The sequence below is a fragment of the Leucopleurus acutus genome (assembly GCF_964270905.1).
Source record: "Leucopleurus acutus genome assembly, chromosome: 13".
NCBI lineage: Eukaryota > Metazoa > Chordata > Mammalia > Artiodactyla > Delphinidae > Leucopleurus > Leucopleurus acutus.
The window spans coordinates 52,239,463-52,256,089 of NC_139155.1; the positions used below are offsets into that span (position 1 = coordinate 52,239,463).

A 16,627-nucleotide genomic window follows, 5' to 3' on the forward strand; every position below is an offset into this window, starting at 1 on the left:
GAGATCACCAATTCATTTCATGTAGGCACCAGATGTTGGATTATTTAAAGATCTTTATTGGCTTCAGTTAAATTTGTATCCTTACCTTTGGTTGAAGGATTTATATTCATGGTTTTATTTATCCAGTTACTTCTTCCCAAGATAAGTGGGGTTTTCTTTTTTTGGTTCCCTTCTGTGATGATCCTTTATATTCCTTATTTCATCTGCTTTTCCACACATACACCCTCCTACTGCTTAACTAAATAAAATATAAGGTGTGTGGACATAGAATATCTATAGCTAGATATTGATTTGTCACTTGAAATTTGTACTTTTCCAATTTGTATTAATATCCTTAAAACTTCAAAAGAAAAATAGCTCTATCAGGCAGCTAAATTATAGAATACTTCTTTGGCAAAAATATTTGTTTATTTTACATACGTGAATCTGGTAGAAGTTAAAATGTGTTCTGCTCAAGTTACATCTGATTCTTGCAACCAGTTTCCTCAAATTATAAAAAGATTTGGTTTAAAAGACTTAATTCTTTATTTTAAAGGAAGTTCTTAATTTCTGACACAATCTGTAAAGAAATCAACCAGGAATTAATGTACTCTGCTCTTCCACAATACCAAAGGAAATTAGTTTATGGAACAAGGTGGAGTCATCACCTTCTCAACAAATTCTGGCTCTTGCAAAACTGTAAAGCAGTAGAGCAACTTAGGGAAGACTGATTCCTGCCCCACACCCCACCCCCACCCTCCTTGATGGGACAGAGCTATGGGTTATTTTATTTATTTTTGAAATAAGCTCAAGAGAAGGAATCGAGTTTAGCAGTTGGCCATCCTTCACTAACATCAAAGTTAATGTTCTTATCTTTGCTGTTTTCAAATGTGTAGGTATACATAGATTTTAAGGTAGAAACTCCTCCAGAACATTGTAGCATTGTTTTCTAGTGTATGGAGAGAGGATAAAAACATACCTATGTTAAAGATATTCTGCTGTGATCACAACCCTGGATTTTGGGTTGTGACATGAATCATTTATTGGGCACCTAATATTGTGCTTTTGCATTAAGTACTGTTAAGTGTTTGATGAAACATCTAAGTTTTTTAAATGCCAGTTCATCTGTTGTGTTTGATTCTTGGAGAGAAGCATATAGAAAAGAAGTCATTTCGTGCTCTGGCTTTTATTTATTTCAAATGGGCAGTGTTCAGCGATTGGAAATCAAGTTTTCTTCCACTTAGAATAAATTAGAATGAGTTATACTTTTTATATTTTAATCAAACATTCTTTAGAAAATAAGTAGTTTTTCCTTAGGGTAAAAAGTTTCCCTTAGACATGGTAATAATCTATGACAGGTAAAAATGGCTGAAGTCTTCTTTTCAAAAGATTAAAATAGCATATAAATTATATAGCCATAGTAGCAATAGAAATTGATGCCACAGAGGCTACTTTTGGTTGACTACAATTTTTTATTTTCCTTATCCTCTTTGGTTTGGGGTAGGGGAGAGAGTGATGGTGCTCTCTTTCTCTATTCCTTCATTGTACTCCATCTGCCTCATTGACACCATTTGAGGAAATGTATTTTATCTGACTTACTAGAAGCTATTTAGGAAGGAGCCCCTTAAGGCCTCAGGGGGAGCCTGGATTCTGGTTTAGACCTAGGTTCATTTCAGTTTCCCTTCATGAACTAAGATACTGTTTTCCTAAAGGTGTGAAGAGAAAGCAGGAAAAACTCCCCCAAGAGCATTGAGCCATGTTGCTAGGCAAGGAACCTATCCAGAACTCATCTGTATTTTGAGCTTTTAGTAATGCAGAAGAGGAATAATGTGTGGGTTCTTTGCAGAAAATCTCCTAACTTAATCTTTCTTACCTCTGTCTTTCCCTTATCTCCTTTGATTAACATTTGACTTGAATGCTTTGTGGAGGACCTTACTCTCAGGGTATTTGATATACCCTTGCCTTCAAATTTAGGAACAAAGCCTGAAAGAAATGAAAAGTTAACAGTAGAAGATTTAAGTAACTATTAAAGTAATAAATCAATATTAACTATTTAAATTAAATTATAAATTAGCTTTGCAATTTAGAAGTGATAATTACTTTGGTAGAGCAGTGATCAGAAGAGGGGTTTGTTTTCACCTCTTGATGACAAATCCTTTCGAAGAAGGATTTGACAGATCCCTGATTAGATGTACAGCTGCACTATCCAGTATGGTAGCACTAAACCACAGAAATGAAAAATGCTCTTCCTCAGTTACAGTAACCAGTGCTCAGTAGTCACATGTTGCTAGAGGCTACGTGTTAGTGTAGATGTAGAACATTTGTATTGTCACAGTGAATTCAGTTAGACAGTGCTGCTACAGAAAGCTGAGGCAGGGAAGCCATGATCCAGTAACCTTTAATTTCTTTTATGTGAAACTTGAGTACATGTGAATTTACTTCTGCATACTTTTTCTATATTCCTTTTGAAGATAACTAGGACAAAGAGGAAACTGGGTGTGGAGCAGGAATAGGGATTTTTAAGTCTTGGGATTGGGAAAGGAATCGGAAGCAAAGTAGCCTTGGCTCTTAGAACTAACTGTACTCCAGCATTCTTAGGGAATAGGGAGCCCAGGTATATTTGTAGGAGGAATTCAGAGAGCCGACTCAGAATTTAGTCTGAGTTTCATTGAGTTTCCCTGCTTAAAGGTTGAACGTTAAGAAGTAGTTTCTTTAGAAACAGGTAGGAATTTGTTACATAAAAATTACCAAATGTCTTATTTCAAGCATCCAAGTACTTTTTCTCTCTTCCCTGACCCACATTTTTAGTTTTTCTAACTTATTATATCTTAAAGACTTAAAATATTGTGGTGTATAAATGTAGAATGGGAGCAGTCAGAAAGTAATTTTCCCTTGGGATATGAAGGCCATATATTGGAGAACGAATACCTTTAGAATGAATGTTACATGCAACAAAATTTTACATTTTTAAAAAATAGATTTATTTATTTTTGGCTGCTTTGGGTCTTCGTAGCTACACGCGGGCTTTCTCTAGTTGTGGAGAGCGGGGGCTACTCTTCGTTGCTGTGCGTGGGCTTCTCATTGTGGTGGCTTCTCTTGTTGCGGAGCATGGGCTCTAGGCACGCTGGCTTCCGTAGTTGTGGCATGTGGGCTCAGTAGTTGTGGCTTGTGGGCTCTAGAGCACAGGCTTAGTAGAAAGTGTTCACAAACTCTGGGGAGGGAAAATATATCTAGTGGCAAATAAAAACTTCAATCTGTTTTTCCTCTACTTTTCTCTATTCCAGAGATGGTACCGCCATTTACTCATATCCACAAGCTGAAAACTTCAGAACAGTCCTTCAGTTTTCTTTTTATTGTCCTTCTAACGCAATCCATTAGTGAATTTCACCTTCAAAACAGAGTCCAAATACTCCCACTTTTGTCATGTCTACTGCTCCTGCTCTGAACCAAGCTGGCAGCGTTTTTTGCCTGGACCACTTGTGTAATGCTTCCCTAACTGGTCTCCCATCTTCCATTTTTGTTTCCCTGCAGTCTTTCTGCATGTTGTCCATAGCAGTCTTTTAAAAACTTGAATCATATTATGTCCTTCCTTTCTTTAAAATTTTCCAGTGAATTCACATCACACATAGAATAAAATTCAGAGTACTTAACTGTGGCATCAAGGCCTCGCACACTCCCCCTTCTCTAATCTCATCTCCTTACACTCTTCCCCTTACTTGCTGTACTCCGGTCATGCAGATCTTCCTTCTGTTCTTAAACCACTTCAACCACATTCCATTCTTAGTATATTTGTACTTATATTACTTTTTCTTGGAGTGTTTCTCTCAGATCTTCACGTACTGGCTCTCTTCATTCTGGTCTTAAAGACACCCTCCCTGACCACCCAGTACAAAATAGCTCCCCTTGTCCCTCTTCTGTCTGTATAACTTATCACGCTCTGAAAGTTTGTTATGTGTATTCCCCACTGGAGTAGAAGCTGTGTTGAAGCAGAGTCCTTGGTAGTCTGTTTATCATGCTGAAGAGCACCTGCCAATGCGTAGTAGGGGCTCAACAAATGCATTGAATTAAAGAACAGATTTTGATTTGAAGCCACAGAACAAGAGTGGTGAGTCTCAGTTTTCTCATTTAAAAATGAGATTAAGGGCTTCCCTGGTGGTGCAGTGGTTGAGAGTCTGCCTGCTAATGCAGGGGACACAGGTTCGTGCTCCGGTCTGGGAAGATCCCACATGCCGCGGAGCGGCTGGGCCCGTGAGCCATGGCCACTGAGCCTGCGCGTCCAGAGCCTGTGCTCCGCAACGGGAGAGGCCACAGCAGTGAGAGGCCCGCGTACCGCATAAATAAATAAAAAATTTTAAAAATGAGATTAAACCAGATTTCTCTGGGCTTTGGCAACTCTGATATTTGTTGATATTAAATCATTGGGAATTAATAGTATAAATATCTTTGGGGGACATGGAACATATTGTAAGTTAGAATAGTAACGTACTTCAAAATATGTAAAGCAGCCCAAATTTGAATTCATTGTGGCAGTTAGAGGTTTATTAACTAGGTTTGCATATTGAATTACATATCTGACTGAATTTAGGTGCTAAAATCGTTTGTTCTTTGTTTAGAAAAATAGTCAAAGTAATTTAACTTTTTTTTTTTTGCTAAGATGTAAGAGGTCATTATAGATTATTTTGTACCAGTGGTTTTTCTTCAGTTGTATTTAATTTTCTGTAAGATAAATTTTTCTTTATATATAAAAATAATGCTTCTAATCCTTCTATCACAGGAATTAAATTTTGAGAGTTTTAGTTTCTCTCCTGAAATTCTTCTTTCACATAGTTTGTCCTCTTGTCCTTTAAAATCTTTAGCATACGTGTAATAGCAATTTTAAAGTTCTTTTCTGCTAATTCAAACATTTGGGTCACACTGGGCCTGTTTCTGTTGACTTTTCCCCTCTTGATCTTGGATCATAATTTCCTATTTCTGTCCATGGTCTTACTTTTTTTTAATAGACTTTATTTTTATAGAGTAGTTTAAGATTATAGGGAAATTGAGCTTACGGTAGAGAGAGTTCCTGAATACTCCTGCCCGTACATATGCTTGACATTCCACACCAGAGTGGTATATTTGTTGCAGTTGATGAGCCTACATTGACACATTATCACCCAAAGTACATAGTATATATTATGGTTCACTCTTGGTGTTGTACATTTCATGGGTTTAAAAGATACATAATGACATGTATCCAGTAATGTCATACAGAATAGTTTTTCTGTTCTCCCTTGCTTTATCCTTGCCTAACCCTGGCCCCAGCCCCTGGCAACCACTGATCTTTTTAACTGTTTCCAAAGTTTGACCTTTTCCAGAATGGTATGTAATTGGAATCATACAGTATGTAGCCTTTTCACATTGACTTCTTTCACTTAGTATTATGCATTGAAAGTTACTCTGTATCTTTTCATGATAGCTCATTTCTTTTTAGTGATGAATAATATTTTATTATCCTGATGTATCATAATTTATTTACCTGTTCACCTACTGAAGAACATCTTGGTTGTTTCCACATTTCGGCAATTGTGAATAAAGCTGCTATAAATGTCCATGTGCAGGTTTTTGTGTGGACATACATTTTCAACTCGTTTTTGTAAATACTAAGGAGTGCAAATGCTGGGTCGTGTGGTAGGAGTGTGTCTAGTTTTGTAAGAACTGCCAAACTGTTTTCCAAAGTGGCTGTACCATTTTGCATTCCCACCAGCAATGAATGAGATTTTCTGTTGCTCCACATTCTTGCCAAAATTTGATGTTGTCAGTGTTCTGGGTTTTAGCCATTCTAATGGTTGTGTATTGGATCTTACTGTTGTTTTAATTTGCATTTCCATAGTGACAGAATAGGGAGCATCTTTTCATATGCTTATTTGCCATCTGTATATCTTCTTTGGTGAGGCATCTGTCCAGGTCTTTGGCCCCTTTTTTTCCCTCAATTTATTTATTTATTTATTTATTTTTGGCTGCATTGGTCTTTGTTGCTGCACGCGGGCTTTCTCTAGTTTTGGTGAGCGGGGGCTACTCTTAGTTGAGGTCTGCGGGCTTCTCGTTGCTGTGGCTTCTCTTGCTGTGGAGCACGGGCTCTAGGCGCACGGGCTTCAGCAGTTGTGACATGCAGGCTTCAGTAGTTGTGGCTCGCAGGCTCTAGAGCACAGGCTCAGTAGTTGTGGCGCACGGGCTTAGTTGCTCTGCGACATGTGGGATCTTCCCGGACCGGGTCTCAAACCCGTGTCCCCTGCATTGGCAGGCGGATTCTTAACCACTGCGCCACCAGGGATGTCCCTGGCCCATTTTTTAGCAGGTTGTTTGATTTCTTATAGTCGAGTTTTAAGAATTCCTTGTATATTTTGGATAACAGCCCTTTATGAGCTAGGTCATTGTAAATATTGATATCTCCCAGTCTGAGGTTTGTCTTCTCATCCTCTGGACAGTGTCTTTTGCAGAACAGAAGTTTTTAATTTTAAGTTTAATGAAGTCCATCTTATCAGTTCTTTCTTTTGTGGATTGTGCTTTTGGTGTTGTATCTAAAGAATTATTGCCATACCTAAGGTCATCTGGATTTTTCCCTTTGTTATCTCCTAGGAGTTTTTATAGTTTTGCATTTTACATTTACATCTATGGTCCATTTTGAGTTAATTTTTGTGAAGGGTGTAAGGTCTGTATCTAATCCTTTTTTTTTTTTTTTTTTTTTTGCACGTGGACATATAGTAGTAGTTCCAGCACCATTTGTTGAAAAGACCATCTTTTCTCCGTTGTATTGCTATTGCTTTTTACTAAAGATCAGTTGATTATATGTGGGTCTATTTCTGGGCTTTCTATTCTGTTTCATTGTCTCTTTGTTTCTTCTTTCACCAGTGTCACACTGGCTTGATGATTGTAGCTTTACAGTAAGTCTTGATGTCCAATAGTGTTCTCTGACTCTGTTCGTTTTCAATATTGTGTTAGCTATTCTGACTTTTTTGCCTCTCCATATAAACTTTAGAATCAGTTTGTCAATATCCACGAAATAGCTTGCTGGGATTTTGATTGGAATTGCATTGACTCTATAGATCAAGTTGGGAAGAACTGACCTGTTGACAATATTAAATCTTCCTGTCTTGCCTTGTAAGTTTTTCTTGGACATTGTGTATAAAAGAACACTAGCAACTGAAGTAGATAATCAGATAATTCCCTTCCCTGCCCCTGCCCCCCGCCCCCTAGCCAAAGCTTTCCCTTCTTTCTGTCTGGCAACTACGTTAAGGGACTGATCTCTTAGATTTCATTAGGAGTTGAGTTGGGTTGAAATTTTAGTTATTCTATCCATTTGGATTTTTAATGTCTTAAGGTTGGGATAGGTGCCTCTCTCCAGCAGAGGTTGAGGATCTAAACTCCACAGCACACAAATCTCTCTATACCTCCTAGCCCCACTCAGCAGATGTCCCATGGGAGAGAGTTGGTGGAGAATTACCTCTGTGTTTCGCGCTCCTCCAGATTTCAGACTTCCATGCCAGCTCACTTATGACCATTAAGAATTTGACTGATTTTTCCCTGTCCCAGTAGTAGACTTTTCTTGTCCTCTGCCTGTGGCAATCCTGCTCCTCTAAGACACTGATTGGTCAATGTCTTAGGGATAAAAATGGCTGCTGGTCTCTGCTCACCTAGGTAGGGCGGGTTCATCTCTGGAAATCAGTCCACAGCTCTGCATTGCCTTAAAAAAAAAATAAATGCTTTTTAGTTTATTGGGTGTTTTCTTATTACAACAGAACCAGTGATCTTTTTATGACCTTCTTTATCTTAACTGGGAGTGGAACTCCCAAAGATATACATTTAGAGAACATTTTTCAGTAATGGATTTGGGACTTGGGATGGAGTGGAGTTTGGGCCATGAATTTTTTAAAATCATGAGTGAAACTGAAGAGGTCAGTAGATTTGCTCACTAAGCCCAGATGACCTTGAGATGAGACTGACATCAAATGAAATATTTCTTATATACTGGGAGATTATTGCTACAAGTTGAAAAGTGCTTAATTGATGAATCCTAATAAAGGGATGTTTTGGATTCCTTAGTATTTGAGAATGACAGAGAAAAGAATCTCATAATTCTTCATATGACTTTTAGTTAGGTCTGACCCGAGTATACCTTAAGAGAAATATTATTCCTATAGTAATAGATTTGATGATGTAATTACAGAAGTTTTCTTAACTGGCACAATTGCAAAAATTGGGTCAGTTAATCAAAAAAGTTGATTCAAGTGGAGATCCTTAGTATCAGAATACCCAACTAATAGTAGCTTAAATCATAAGGATACATGTTTTCTTAAGAAGTCTGGAGGTACATAGTCTTGGGGTTGTTCCATTCAGCAGTTCAACAATCAAAAAAATGTTTTTTAAAAATACCCAACATGAACACTGGGTATTTCTCCTTCAGTGCCCTCCTCTCCTTAGTGTGTTGACTTTTTAGCTTCATAGCTGTAACTTCATGGTCCATAAAGTAAACTCCTGTAGTCCAGATACCATGTTCAGATTTAAAGCAGGAATGTTGGTTGGAGTGGGTATTCTTTGAAAAAGAGTCCCTCAAGTGGTTTTTTCATTTTATCAGTGAAGAACAGCAATTTTCCAGAAGCTCTTGCAAAGTTCCCTATGTCTCATTCACCAGAACTGGGCCTGGTAGCTAGCTACCCTTTAGCTGCAAGAGAGCTGGGAATGTAAGAATCTGTCAAAAAGAAGTAAGAGAATATGATTTATTGTGCCAGCGGTTCTCAAGGTAGGGGAATGGGGTGTTTATTACATAACTTCTGTTAGGTAGCATCTGGAAACACGTGGAGAATATTGACATTTGGTGGGCAGGGTTTAGGGGTACTGAACTTTTTGCAATGCATGTGACACTTCCAAAGAAGGTAGAATGTCTAGCCTAAAGTGCCAGTAACAGCCCTGTTGAGAAACACTGGACTATTTGGAATTTATTGTTGAAAATACACATATTACCGCCCCAAACAAAATGGTCAAAAAAAGAATGGGAGAGAATGGCTTGGGATGGGCAAAGAGCAATGTCTTCTATAGGGTCATTACATAGTTTAAACATTTTATTATAATTTGAAGCCTGTCAATGTATGTTAAATGTAATTGATGGGGGGAAGCTGTTTCTTTGAGTATGGATCCTCTAATTAGTTTAGCTTTGTTTTTTTCCTCATATAAATCACACCCATAGCCATCCTTTATGATGTACTTTTAAAAATATAGAGGAAGAACTTAAATATTGCAGAGCAACCTGAGAATCTGGGTATAGAATTGTTCTTGCTGCATTTCTGATTTTTAAAAGAGACTTGGCCTATTTGCTTTTTTCCAGAGTGTCCTGCCTAACTTTCATTAAAACAACTATTTTTGCACTCTCGTTTTTTAAAGAGGAGATGCAGACCCAAATACCTGTGCTTTTTTTTTTAATAAAAAAATAAATAAGTTTATTTATTCATTTATTTTTGGCTGCCTTGGGTCTTTATTGCTGCGTGCGGGTTTTTTTTCCTAGTTGCGGCGAGCGGGGGCTGCTCTTCGTTGTGGTCCACGGGCTTCTCATTGCGGTGGCTTCTCTTGTTGCAGAGCATGGGCTGTAGGCGCGCGTGCTTCAGTAGTTGTGGCGCATGGGCTTTAGAGTGCAGGCTCAGTAGTTGTGGCGCACAGGCTTAGTTGCTCCACGGCTTGTGGGAGCTTCCCGGACCAGGGCTCAAACCTGTGTCCCCTTCATTGGCAGGCATATTCTTAACCACTGCGCCACCAGGGAAGTCCCTGCACTATAATTTTGTCAGTTTATTTGATTTCATTTTATAGTTAAAATAATAAATTGGCATAAACAAGTTTAGGAACAAACAAATGACTCTTGGTAATCACGTCACTTAGTTTTGGAATTCCAAAGTAGTTGTTTACTGGTTGACAGTCAGTGTGCCCCAGGCATCAGCTTCTGTTACCCAGGGAAAACTAAGCATTGGTTAGTCCAGCAAGTTGATTAGGTGGACATCATTTAAGAAAGTTACTGCCATGTATTAAAAATATCTAATTAGCTGAGCTCTAGACTTTTTTCCTGAATTATAAATTGGGTGACTTTAATAAATACCAGACTTCATCACTTCTCTTTCTTTTAGATTTTTGTTTTTCTTAATCAGAAGCTATTAAAACTCCAAGTAGTTTTAAGATTCTACCATTTTACCCATGAAAATGTTTTGCTGTTCAGAACATATTAAGCACCTCTCATAAAAACCTATTTCTTAGAACTTACATTTTTCTCAGGAAGTGGTGAAAAGTATAATTTAAAAAAACATATACACATGACAGGGATGTTAGAGAAATGGAAAATAACTGTTGAAAACAGATGTTGCTCTGTAAATCATTGAGTTCCTTCCAAAGTAATTTTAAAAATTGTATTTCAGAATCAGATGGTCCTTAGTTATGAAAAGGCATTATTGAAAAAATTTTCTTATATACCATTATTGTATTACTTGCAAGAAAGAGTATTTAAATACGTCTCTTTTAACATGTGCTTTTAAGGGCATTTGTTCTTCAAACCTCCATTGTAGAGAAAATTTTCCTTTCACATTTTTCTCCTTGAAAAGATTTTAATTTAGGTGAATTAAAGGGTGGCCTTCAAAGTTTTTATTCTTCAACTCATCTTTTAAAAGAAAATTTATAAAAGCAGTATGTGTACCTAGAAATGGAAATTTCCAGAATTGTAAGGTATAAAATGAAAAAAAAGCCTCCTTTTTCCCTACCTTGTTTCCAGTCTCATTCTCCACTGGTTAAGCACTTTTGTCTTTTTCAGTGTTTCCAACATTGTATATATAGCTTATATGTATATATATATATATCTCAAGCTGTATATAAATGTGTTTTAGTAAAATCTTCTTTTCCCAGTTTTTACTAGCTATATTTTGATGTTTAGTTTTGTTGATTGCCTTTAATTTTAATATTTATAAATGATATTTGACTCCTTGGTGACTGCATTCTCCCCCTCTTTACCTTCCACATTCTGTCAGCTATAACTAAGTTTTGTAATTGTTCAGTAAGTATTATTTAATTCACTGTAACTTAGTGAAGTAGTTTTCATTCCTCTTTTATGGGTTACAAAACTAAGAGAGGTTAAGTTCTTGGTTTTATGAATAGAGGCTTTAGTCCTTCAGGCACACTCCACCGTTTCAAAAATATTTATTGGTTACTTAATTTTCAGTGCTATGACTTGGGCTGTAGTGTGTGTCAAACGAAGTCTTAGTCGTTTTGGAGCTTATGGTCTATATAGTAAGTCTCATTGTAGGCCTCAGCAGTCTAGACATCCCAAAACTCCAGATCCCTGTAGGTTAATCCCTGGATCAAAGAAAATTGGTCGTGGGGTACAGGATACAGGATTTATCAAAACAAATAGTTTTACGGGAGGAGTAGAAGCTTTTAGGAGTTCTAGCTTCTGTTTAGTTCAAATATTGCGGAGAATGCGAAAAGTACACTGGAGGAGATCCTGCTATCATAGCATACCTACAAAATGAAAAGTCTATAAAACATCTGTAGAATTGAGTCAGATTTTTCTAAAATAAAACAAATTCTTGTGTATATTCTTTGATTTCTGACTCACTTAATGAATAAAAAAACCCCACTGTGTCATGGGACTTTCGTTTTTCTGAATACCTTCTTTAAAACTGAAAAATTAAACATGTTGGCTAGCTTTTAGTGGTTAAGTCATTTAAAATGGGAAACCATGAATCTTGAAATACTCTAGTAGTAATAAATATAGCTAATGGATTTGAAGGTTAACTTCACATAGCATTGTGCTTAATTTTGCTTTAATAGACTGATTATATCATTCATGCCTGGTTGACTGAACACAAATCAACATATAAGATATCTTCATGTTTTTTAATTCCCAGAGGAATTTTTTTGGGGTAAATAAATTGATACAAATTAGTTTATTTTACATTTAGGAGGGAAAAGAAATGACATTAGTTAAGGTCTTTCTGTGTACCAGGGACTCCTCTAAGCATTTTACCCATATTAAACTCCTCTTAGTTCTTTTAGCAGATCACTAAGTAGTTACAATTAATTTATAAATGAGGAAACAGCAGAAAGAAGGATATGTATTTTGCCTGAAATCACACAGCTAGTGAGTGACGTAGTTGGCTCTAGGGTCCATGAGTAATAGACTAGGTTCTTATTATTTTATTTGAATTTCAACAAAATATATTGTGTGTACAATAAATTTAGCTCAGAAATAATTGACCCCATCTTCAGTGCTTGTCCTGACTCACAGCTCCCAAAACCTTTGGAATTTCCTAAGTGATGGGAGAAAGTGTCTTTTGTTACTTTAATGAGATGACCTTTGGAGCTCACCCAAGGACAGGGGCTGTTTGCCAGTGGAGCCGACTACAGAGGGTTGGAACTTTCAGTTCTCACACCCTGATCCTGGGGAGGGGAGAGGGGCTGGAGATTGAGTTCTGTTACCAGTGGCCAATGATTTGATCAATTCTGCCTCTGTAGTGAAGCCTCCAAAAAACCCAGAAGGACAGGGTTCAGAGAGCTTTTGGGTTGGTGAACACATGGAGATTCGGGGAAGGTGGTGTGCCTGGAGAGGGCATGGAAATACGTCTTTATCATTATTGTTGTTAATACAAGATTATTTTTGCAAAGTGTCCAAACATGAATTAAAACCAGCTGCTTGCGGGTAGTTAAAGTATATTAATACTTTTATTATAACATTTTATTAAAGTAGAAAAAACAGGAAATACAGATAAACTAAAAGGAAAAAAATTAAATCACTCAGATAACCTCTGTTTATATTTTGGTGTATGTCCTTGCTGACTTTTAAAATATTCATAAGTACATATTTACGTTTAAAATTCATTTCAACAAAATATTTTTATATATTTCAAGAGTCTATAATTTGTTTCTCTTATGCAGTTTTTCTGCAGTTTTTTTATGCTTTCTGCCTTGGGTACTGTCCAGAAGAGCATGTGACCGAATTTTGAATGAGCTAATTTTAATTTACTTTTGTTTCTGAAGACTTAAAATTTTAAAAAGAGATGGTATTTAGAATATATCTATTTCAACATATAAAAAGTGTTAGACTTGCTGTCGAACTAAAAATGTCTGTTTTTCAAATTCCTTTAGTAATTTTAAGTAAAATTTTAATTGAAATACAACATGTAAAGAAAAGTACCCAAATAATGAGTGCTCAGCTTAATGGTGTAGTTTTGCAAAGTGAACACCCACATGACAAGAAACACCACTAGCATCTCAGAAGCTGCTCTGTGCCCCCACTGCAGTCAGTGCTTTTCCCAGCCTCAGGTCTAACCACTCTGCTGACTGGATTCATTTGACATTCATTTTTCACTTCTGAATAAATGGTATTTGAGCAAGCCTTGGGCCTTGGGCACAGTTTTGACAATGGGTGATTTGAACTTTCCAAAATAGTCTACCCCATCTCGCCCCACATCCCCACCACCTAACAGTGAGTCCCCAGGTACTCATCACTTAGCTTTAACAAGTCACAATTCATGGGAAATCTTCTTGCATCTACCCCTCCTAATTATTTTAAAGTGAAACCCAGGTGTCACATTATCATTTTAGTGGATATTTTTAAATATGTATTTTTAAAAGATGAAAAGATTGCTCTTTTTTTTTTTTTTTTTTTACCGTAAACAGGATTTAAAGAGTATAACCACACCTTTAAAATTTAATTCCTTAATATCAGATACTCCCTCAGGGTTCAGAATCTCCCCAAATATCTCGTAATTTTCTATACTGTTTGAATTAAGGTCCATATGTTGCATTGGTTGGTATGTCTCTTAAATCTCCTTTAATCTAAAGGTTCTCCCTCTAGGTCTTTTTTTTTTTCCTTGCCGTATTTGTTGATAATTTTTTTGAAAAGCTGGTTATTGGTTTTATTTTTCAGGGTATTCTTCCATGGGTATTTCCATTCAACCTTTTATGAAAGTGATTAGTATGAACGTATATAACTTGAACGCACAGATCTAAATGTTTGGCTGATGAATTTCAACAATTGTATACATCAATATATTCACCACCCAATGTATTTTGTTTTTAATTGTAATCTTTTTCAAATGGAAAAAGAGGAAAAACCCCTTCCATTCTTTAGGCTCTGAAGTGTAGAGTAACTACAGTGGGGTTGGGGCAAAAAAAAATCATTGATTGCTATCAGCAGTGTAAAGCGTTCTGCTTTTCAGTAGCCAGATGGGTGAATTAAGAATATTTGGGGTTTGGAAAATGCCACTTGCTAGCAGAGGGATATGTGTAACATGTTAGAGCTAAAGGTGAAAGGTGTAAATGCACTACATTGAAATTTATATCTTTGCAAAAAAAAGCTGTGGCTATTTGGTTCTTCCTCTGAATTGCATTTACCCTTCCCAAAACCTCCACCTCTGTCTCAGTTTCAAGTAGCAGACACATTTCATCTCATCTAAGTATTCTAAAGATAGGAGGATCATGTGATTATTGACTCCAGGAAAGAGTTAACTGCAGTTGAAGCATATAAATGTCTTTATTATCTTATTTGACAGATATTAGCCAACTTGGTTCTTTCATCTTTGCCTTGTCCAAGATTTGAATTTATTGTCGTATTTAACTTTGAGGACTTTTTAATTGTGTTTTCTTAAAGTAGTACATGGATTTTAGTTTGATACCATTAGGAAGGTAGAGTGGAAGTTACTAAGAGTTACTGAGTGGCTGCTCTCTGTGAGGTATCATCTCTTAAATGCAGTGCTCTAAACTCCTAAGTAATGTATGTGATGACAGCTATTTTGTCCATAGCCTAGGTCAGGAAACAGAATGAGAGTTCCAGTGATTTGCCCAAGACCATATAGCTAGTAACTACCAGGAAATGGGATTTAAACCCTGAACTTTTATTCCAGAACTCTTAAAAAGTTTTCACTTAAATATCCTGTCTTCATAAACATTAGAAACCTAAGCAGTAATAACTCTGCCCGTTGCAATTCCTGCTGCTTATACACGTACATGAAAAAACAATCATACTTAAAACATTTTAAAAAATTGTATCAAATCCAATTGTGATAACATTTCCTGCGTGAACATGGAAGTTTCAACTTGTATCAAGAGAAAGTTTTTGTACTAAAAAGTCAGTAAAGCAAACTACTTTATCTAGTGCCTACGGTACAATATAATGACGTTAGACCAGTATTGTTATTTTTAAAGACAGTAGGAAAATAGCTTATCAAATTATCTTCAGGTAATTCAGTTCAGGACGTATGACTTTGTTATAAGTTGGGGTTACTTAAATTCTAGCTTTTCACTGAATTTGTTGTTTAGTTTTTAAAATGAAAAGTCTCCATTTTCATTTTATGTGAAATAGATTTATTTTAAAAACTTTTCCCAAAAATAACATATTAATGTAAATTTGTTTTTAAAGAGGGTGATATCTTTTATTCCCTGTAGAAGCATTTTACCTATATTCAAATCTGGATATGATTCAGATTTTTGTTTCTAGTTTGAAAAAAATGACTTCTGTGACTATTGTTTCTGCTCCTTTTTTCTTTTCAAATCTTGGGAACGCATTACCATCATAATTATAGTCTGAATTTTACTTTACCTTTGGGTGCTCTATTTTTTAAACAAATTCTGATTTTAAATACTTTAATCCAAATTGTGATTTATACCAAGTTTATTTCTAGACTTTTTGTCCCCAGCTAAGATCCTGCCCTCTCCCAAAAAGACCATTCTGGATTATTTAAGAAAATCAACCTCCTTTCAGACTTGCCATAGTATTTTTAAAAATATAGTTGCCTTTTTCTTGGTTTCATTGAGCTTTAATATTCTCAAACAAATCTCAGAAAGAAGATGCTGGTTTTCTTTAATAGAAGTACATATTGCTTCTTGAAAGGCATTTTTATTTAAAGTTGGTTGGGTAAGACAAATGGAACAACTAGTTAAGCTCATTCCTTCTGTACTTATTTTTAACTTCAAAGCTCCTAGTTTTAACCTCTGGTTCAGTCCCATCTTACTAGATTTAAGTGGCTTTTGTTTTGTTTTTTTTTTCATGCAGGTTCTGCTCATTAATCACCACGAGTGTGGATCTGAAGAAGAGTTTATTACCTCTCTTTTTTTGAGTATGTTTAACTTCAGATACACACAACGTAGCCTCTCCTTCCCTATTAGATTCTTAGAAGGTAGTTATATTTTTATAGTATCCTTCTTGTGACTTTGATAGTTGTGATCAATAAGAATAAAAACTATTCCTTACATATTGGGCTACTGCATGCAAATCAGTTCATTTAAAACCTCCTGGAGGTCTTTGGCATGCCAGACATAAAACCATGAGTGTTTGTTTGTGGAGGTAACGATGTTCCAAAGAAATTTAAGACTTTAATTCTCTTATCAAGAAACTGGGTGAGTTATCCTTTAGGTTCTGGGAATCACTGACCTTAAGGGGCTTGCTTTTGGTGTGTGATTTTTTAAATTAATTTAAAATGGGAAATGATAAATTAGAAATGCTATTGTGGTATTAGATCTCTGAATGAATAGTAGAGAGGAATTAGCTTGTATTATACCTATTATACAAATTACCTGATTTATCATGTCTTATTAAATATTGATGAGCATATACTTTTCCATGTCTGTAATTTTTAGACACATT

General features: G+C 36.2%; 1 protein-coding gene across 3 annotated transcripts in view; it reads left to right on the forward strand.

Annotated features, from left to right (window-relative positions):
• Positions 1-16,627, forward strand: part of ESCO1 (establishment of sister chromatid cohesion N-acetyltransferase 1) — a 72,222-nt gene that overhangs the window by 43,263 nt on the left and 12,332 nt on the right. For 2 of the 3 annotated variants that reach the window (XR_014326692.1, XM_082853114.1), the window contains exon 9: positions 16,037-16,160. The exons of the other annotated variant lie outside the window; for it this stretch is intronic. Coding sequence is in view for 1 of the 2 variants with exons in the window: in XM_082853114.1 (XP_082709240.1) it covers positions 16,037-16,160 (124 nt within the window). In the remaining variant the exon portion in view is untranslated. The remainder of the gene's footprint in view (positions 1-16,036; positions 16,161-16,627) is intronic. 3 annotated transcript variants of the gene reach the window in all.